Consider the following 6,453-nt stretch of genomic DNA (forward strand, 5'->3'; position numbering starts at 1 on the left):
TCATGGTGACCGACTGTGATCCCCATTCGAGGATGGGTCAGGAAGCCCTGAGCAGCAGCCTCAGCTACAGCAGCTGATTGGACTCAGGGTGTTGCGACGCTGCGGCGCTGCCAGGCGGTGTCTCCACTGTTTCCTCGACGCACGGCCGCAGCCACAGCCTCAAGATGTTGCCTGTTGAAAACCAAGTCCCCGCCTCACTGTCTCGGTCTCGCACCCTTGTGCTCCTGTCGATAAGTTTTCGACAAATGTGCACTGGGGCTGTTCTGTTGCCGTTTTTGGGGCTCCTCACTTGCTTGATCACTGCATACATTTTCCAGCCGGACGACATTCATGAGACTCACTGTCGGGTGAGTGCATAATGACTTTTGAGTATTTTGTTCTGCGAGCTGTTCATCAGCCCTACAAGGGTTGTCTCCTTTGTGCTCCGTTGTGCATGAGTCTTTCTTTGACTGTTTCAGGTTTACAACATCATACCATCCATCAGTGCCATCACAGGAGTCAGTCCACAGCGTTATTTGTGGCGGATCTGTGTGGCATTTCATGTTGGGCCCAGAGTAGTCATAGCATTTGTGTACTATGCACATTACTTATCGGTTATCATGCAAAGACCGTTATCTGAAAGACCCCGTTTTATAAAGCATTTGCGTCTCTGCTTTTGGCTCAGCATGATTGAAATTGGCACTCTCTGTGGTGTAACTTATGTATCCAACCGTGAAAACTACCGTGAGTCCTTTAACAGAATCTACCTTTCATTTAGCTGTCAATTATTTTGCTGTTCTTTCTTTCTTAAAATCACTGCCTTCTCTGATTTCAGCTCTCCATGAAAAAATATTCATTGGGTTTATGGTATCCTCTTTGGTCTACATGCTTACTTTGGTTCGTTTGATTCGTGCATTGCGCCCAGACATGACACCTAATGAGTTTAACTCATACCGTATCAAGAAAGGTCTGTTTGTGGTGTCTATTGTGAGCACTGTTGGTTTGATTGTGTTTTTCCTTAAGCACCGATTGCTGTGCCATGACATGGGTAAGTTACAGTTTCCGGCAGTTTCTGGTCTGAAGTTATTTTTTCTGTAATCTTGTTCATTATCTTACACTGTTTTTGTTGTTTATTTCGGGCAGCATTCAGCTGGTTTGCATTCTGTGAGTATGTTGTTGCATCCTGCAACATGGCTTACCACTTCACAGTGGTTCTTGATTTTCCTGCTGAACACATCATGGTAGGAAAAGGCCTCAGTGTGCAGCTTTTGTCAGAATCCAATGTTGATGTTGAAGAATTGCCAACTGTCCATCAGAAAAAAGAGTAGATCATCATGTGCTCAACATTTGACTGATACTCGATGAAAATATGTCAGAAGCAGTGCATGCTTTTTTTTATTTGTTTCTAATGGTGAAGTTTAAGTTTTTATTTATTTACATCCTTTTAATGAAATTTGCTTTTGAAATTTTGCAGTTAATTGACAGATTCTCTTTAATTATTAATTTTTCTTCTGTGATTGTAATATTTACTGCATCTATTAGTTTTTTTTGTAAGTGTGTTTCATTTGTAGATGCTATTTATTTAAAGAGTCTTGCATGACCTTTAATCAATTTTTTAAAAACCTGTATGATTTAGTTTGATGAAGTGTCAGAAGTTAGGCAACGTATTGTTGCCTATCTTCCCATTATGACTTAGACAGTTTTTATATTAAATTCAGCAAACAATAGCTTTGCTGTTAATGTGCAGACCAAACCAGAACTGTGAGCAAATCAGAGGACAAAGTTATGATTTGAAACAGTTTTGTATTTGTTTGTTACATATCACTTGTGTGGATAAGCTGTATTAATCTTGAATGTGGTACATGATGTTCTCTTCCTCTGGTTGCTCATTAACTTGAACCAGTTGAGTTGAATTCTGACACCACCTACGACATATTAATACGCAGCTGAACTCAAAATCTGTCAGATTCAGGATTGTCAGTTCACATATCTATGGCTCAAATGATTATTCTCTTTCTTTCATCATTTTTGGAGTCATTTTTCCTGATGATGACATTCAGGGAAAGTTCAATTATTCACTACCATTAAGTTTATTCAAGTTCTTATTTGTAATCATTGCATGTATGTTTTCCTGTAGATTGTACTTAATATGTCAAGCTAGCTGTGTGCCAGAATGCCGATGAATTATCTTTGCTTTAAAGAAATACTCATTTGCAAGCGTAGCCATTAGTATCAAGATTTTGAACTTCTTTGTGTCTCGTGATTTTCTTATAGTATCATGTTTCCTTCCCAGATCTGTATATCTGTCCTCAGGTCAAAATGTGTACTTGAGTGCCAACTCCAACTTTCTCTTAAAATGTCATATGATAGTACCTTGAGATTTTCTTATGTCGCTGTTATCATGAAAGTTAATGCTGTGACAAGTACTGTGCCAAAAGATCTTAAAGTTGTCATGGGAGGCAAAAAAAAAAGAAGAAAAAGATAAGAAAATGGACTACACACTGAAAACTTCAACTATTGTAGAGCACGGTTACAGTGTCTTTAGTGTTGTCAATTACTGTGAAGCTGATCTAAGACATTTAATTATTTTGTAATAATGTCTGACAGCAGTTGGACATGACACATATCACCTATGTACATGGTGCCAACTTATCTTTTTGGAGTTAACAAGTTAGGCACTTTGATTTTTTTTCTCAACATTGATGGTTTTCTTTTGCTGTAGTACTGCCATGTACTCATGGATTAGTGGTCTCTGCCTTTTCTTGTTAGAAGACTGTATCATATACTCTGCTAGTCATGAGATCATTTGTTGTGATTGTAGATTGTTACCTAAATATGGTAGTTGTGAATATTTATGGTACACTTAAAGGTGCTCTTTACTCATTGTATATTACCTCATTTAAACTTTTATTAAGAAAGAAATGTGAAATCCCGATATCCACTTTTTACCAGTGGATTATTAGGAGCGTAGTGTGATATTTATGACTTATTTTCAGAACATACTTCTGTAGAAGCATGAGTTACTACATTTGTGGACCTTAAAACATACTATTGGTATGTGTGCTGTTCTCGTAGAAATGCAACAAATTTCTATTTCTATTGTTTTACCGTAGATTTAGTTTTGGGACCATACATCTCAGCCTTCTCAAAACGATCAAGTGTTTTTAAACAACTGTGGTTCATCTAAGTGAAATTCTCCTTTGGGTTTAATCTTCAATACTGTTATATGCTGAGATAAATGTACCCATCTTAGCATGTTTAGCTTTTGTTTCTTTTCAGAAGAATTTTTTGATTTTTTGACGTATTAAGTTGATTTTTTTGTGTTTGGGTGTCTTATTTCTCATGAATTGAGGGAAGGTACATACCCCTAGTGCTCTCTCCAGAGAGTGGAGTTGAAAGAGTTCATGACAAATTAAAAAACTTTTAATCTTCTTCCTTTTTTCATTTGAACTAATGTCTCTCGGAAGAGCAAGGCTCCATATGGGGAATTTCTCTATTTGAATGAAGTTAATCTCAAAATTAAAGCATTTACATTAATTGTCTAAAATAAATTGTTTATCATATTAGAAGTAAGTTTACTAGCACAAAACTAGATGCACACTTGTTGTTTCTGGATTTATTTTATTTATTAGATAATCACTATGTATATCTGAAGGATTGGGAACTCTTGTATGTACAATTATGTTAGCTGTTGAATTTTAAGGTGAATTAATGCAGTGGGTTTTGTGCATGTTCGAACACTGAAGGGATACATCACTGCCCAGCGCATGCAAACAATCAGGTAGATACGTGCCAAGGTGGTTTGATTGGTGCTGTTATGTATTTTGTAAATAAATGGGTGTGGCATGTTAACATATATATTTGTGTGCAAATTTGTGGAGTGTGCCAGTAAGCATGCACCGATTGGGTGACATTTTACACAAACAGTGCAAATTTGTGTCCTGCACTTGAATTATGTAATGCTCTCTGTTTTTAAGTGTTCAGTTAAAGTTTGGATTTTTAAAAATCTAATCCTTTTAAAGAATCTTCTTTCAAAATGTGGAGTGGATGATTTATTATTAAAATAAAACTAGGTAACAGATCTGCTTCAATGTATCGTGGCTTTCAAAGCAATTCTAGTCTTTTTCTCTCTTTCTTGCGGTCTACACTTTGGAAGCAACTGTACTTGAACAATGAGCATGCCTGTATTTTTACTATGAACTAAAACCATTATATTTTTTGAACCAAAGGTATTGTTTAGTACTAAAATGCATATTGCACATCTGTAATTTGGCGGAATATTTGTACCTGTGATTGTTATGCTGAATGTATGCAGCAAAATTTTGATGTATATTGGTTGTTTTGCTGGAAAACAAATGGTGCAGGGAGTGATTGGACTGGGGTACAATGGCAGGGTTTTGTTTACTTAAAAATTTGTTTGCTTAAGCAACATATCTTATTATACAATACATAATGAGAACTCAAATTCTTCTTAAAATTTAACTCATATTAAGAGTACAATCAAAGTAATACAGAAGCTCTTCTTATTGGTTTCTAATCTTGATATTTCCTGTGAAAATCAATTTTACTGACCAGTTTGCTTAGCTAGATGAGCTGCTTTCAGGATATCAGTCATATAGGATGTGTGATGATTTCACATGGTATTCCATTTCATCTGTACAACTGCTTTTTCATCTGAAAATTTTCTCTCCAGCAAACAATCTATTTTTTCTCATTTGCGTGGAGTCTCACAAATATTTTTTGTAGCCACGGAACTTTGAAACATTAAAAATAATAGTACTTGCCCCCTGTAAAGCTCTTGATTTTTATTAGTTAATGACAAATTCTATGTAACATACTTGTATGTTTCTTCTTATTTGCTCAAGTTTTGCTCTCTGATTTGTAGGACTTGTCTTGTGCAAAGTGTTGCATTCAAACAGTTTTTAGCAGTTACCCGATGTATGTAGACATTTTATATGGAAGTAAACAATAGATAATGAGAGAAAAACAGAAGTGGAAAATTCATGGGTGTCATGACCAATAAAAGACAAACTACCATGTATGTGAAAAAGACAAAAAACTCAAGGAGTTTTCCAATTTTTTGAAATGAATCCACAATTTACTTAGTATGGCTTTTAGAATATTCTGTATTAACATGTTTGTTACTGAGCAAATGGAGTATTTTTTGCCCGCCTGCCATTGTGAGCCGAAAAACCATTCATGATTGGTGTACTGTTTGATTCTCTTTGATCAAATATTGGTTATATACCGACTTTGTATCTTTCCTTATTTCAATGCCAGTCAAGTTTTTACAGTGGAATTCATCTGATTGATTTGTATTATGGTGCAATTGCTGACATTGTGATAATATAGCATTCATCCAGTTTTCAGAAGCCATTACCAGTAAGCCTTTGCCAAAGATTGTGATAGTGTTGAAGAGAAATTCCTCAACTGAAATAGGATGTTTAGCAAGTACTGCTGTAATTGAGAGTTTAGCAGCAAAATTTACTATTATGATTGCTCTCTATGATAAACTGATTATGTAGGTACTCTATTTCTGTAGGGCATGGTCCATATGTTAATAGATTAATAGAAAATCCGTTTGATGGTTTGTTCTGCAAACTTTTCAATTAGGATTTCTATACAATGCATGAATCTGTGAATTGTGAATTAACTGAATGTGTTCCAAGGTACATTTTTCATGTTGTGCCCCTGTTGTCTATCCTACGTCATACTGATACGTGTTGTTATGTTATTCCATATTTTAAAAATGAATTTATCAACAAGAAAAATCTATAAATTCTATTGTATGTTTCAATGTTCTTCAGATTGACTTTTTATCTGCTCTCTTTTCTGCCTCATTTTGGCCTAAAACATACTGATCCTACCATGAGAATGTGCCTTCTGAAGAATTGTATTTGGTCATGTGTACAACAGCAATAAATAACTCTTGATTTCTCTCTCCTTATCTTGCATATTTCATTTAATGGCCGTTCCAAAATCCAGGGGTCATCCAGTGGTCTACAAATATCAGGAGTTTGAAAAATGTTCACAAAGTGGAGCTTCCCTTACAAGCTTTGGGGGCAGAGGAGGGGAGAAAAGGGGAGGGGAGGAAGGGGGCGTGTCCGCACTGTCGGGTTTAGGCTAAGGCGTCTTGTCAGTCTACCTGGGCAAACGATACTTGTCTAATAGAAAAACAGACTTAATCGCAGTCGAGACTTAAGAAGGAATTCCCTGCCTCCTTGAGGCAAGGCAGTTCAAGACGAACCAGCAGAGCAACAAGTCCAGACAGAATGGGGATGGGGCTGCGGGGGCTGCGGTTTGCGACGTGTGGGGCATTCCCGAGCAACTGCGAAATGAATATCGAAGGCTTGCGGCAACACGTGGAGTTTGTGTTTGAGTGAGCGAAGGAGGCTTGCTCGGGAATCCACCGAGACTGGAGCGGGCAGCCCGTGAGGCGAAAAGGGCGTAGGTGCTGCAGCCTGCATCCGCGCT

At 37.0% G+C, this 6,453-nt stretch overlaps 1 protein-coding gene across 1 annotated transcript; it reads left to right on the forward strand.

Moving 5' to 3' along the window:
• The first annotated feature begins 164 nt into the window (after positions 1-164).
• On the forward strand, positions 165-5,926 carry LOC117644582 (post-GPI attachment to proteins factor 2-like). Its single transcript, XM_034384155.1, has 4 exons — positions 165-347; positions 459-723; positions 815-1,027; positions 1,123-5,926. Exons 1-4 carry the CDS (start codon positions 165-167, stop codon positions 1,305-1,307), a joined length of 846 nt encoding a protein of 281 aa, XP_034240046.1. The 3' UTR covers positions 1,308-5,926.
• The last annotated feature ends 527 nt before the right edge of the window (positions 5,927-6,453 follow it).

The sequence above is a fragment of the Thrips palmi genome, unplaced genomic scaffold (assembly GCF_012932325.1).
Source record: "Thrips palmi isolate BJ-2018 unplaced genomic scaffold, TpBJ-2018v1 HiC_scaffold_18, whole genome shotgun sequence".
NCBI lineage: Eukaryota > Metazoa > Arthropoda > Insecta > Thysanoptera > Thripidae > Thrips > Thrips palmi.

What these genes read in the sequence shown, in the direction of transcription:
- LOC117644582 (XM_034384155.1), top strand. Translation starts at nt 165, where the DNA reads ATGTTGCCTGTTGAAAACCAAGTCCCCGCCTCACTGTCTCGGTCTCGC. An exon ending in TTCATGAGACTCACTGTCGG is followed by an intron (nt 348 to 458) that starts GTGAGTGCATAA and finishes TGACTGTTTCAG; the next exon opens with GTTTACAACATCATACCATC. An exon ending in ATCCAACCGTGAAAACTACC is followed by an intron (nt 724 to 814) that starts GTGAGTCCTTTA and finishes CTCTGATTTCAG; the next exon opens with CTCTCCATGAAAAAATATTC.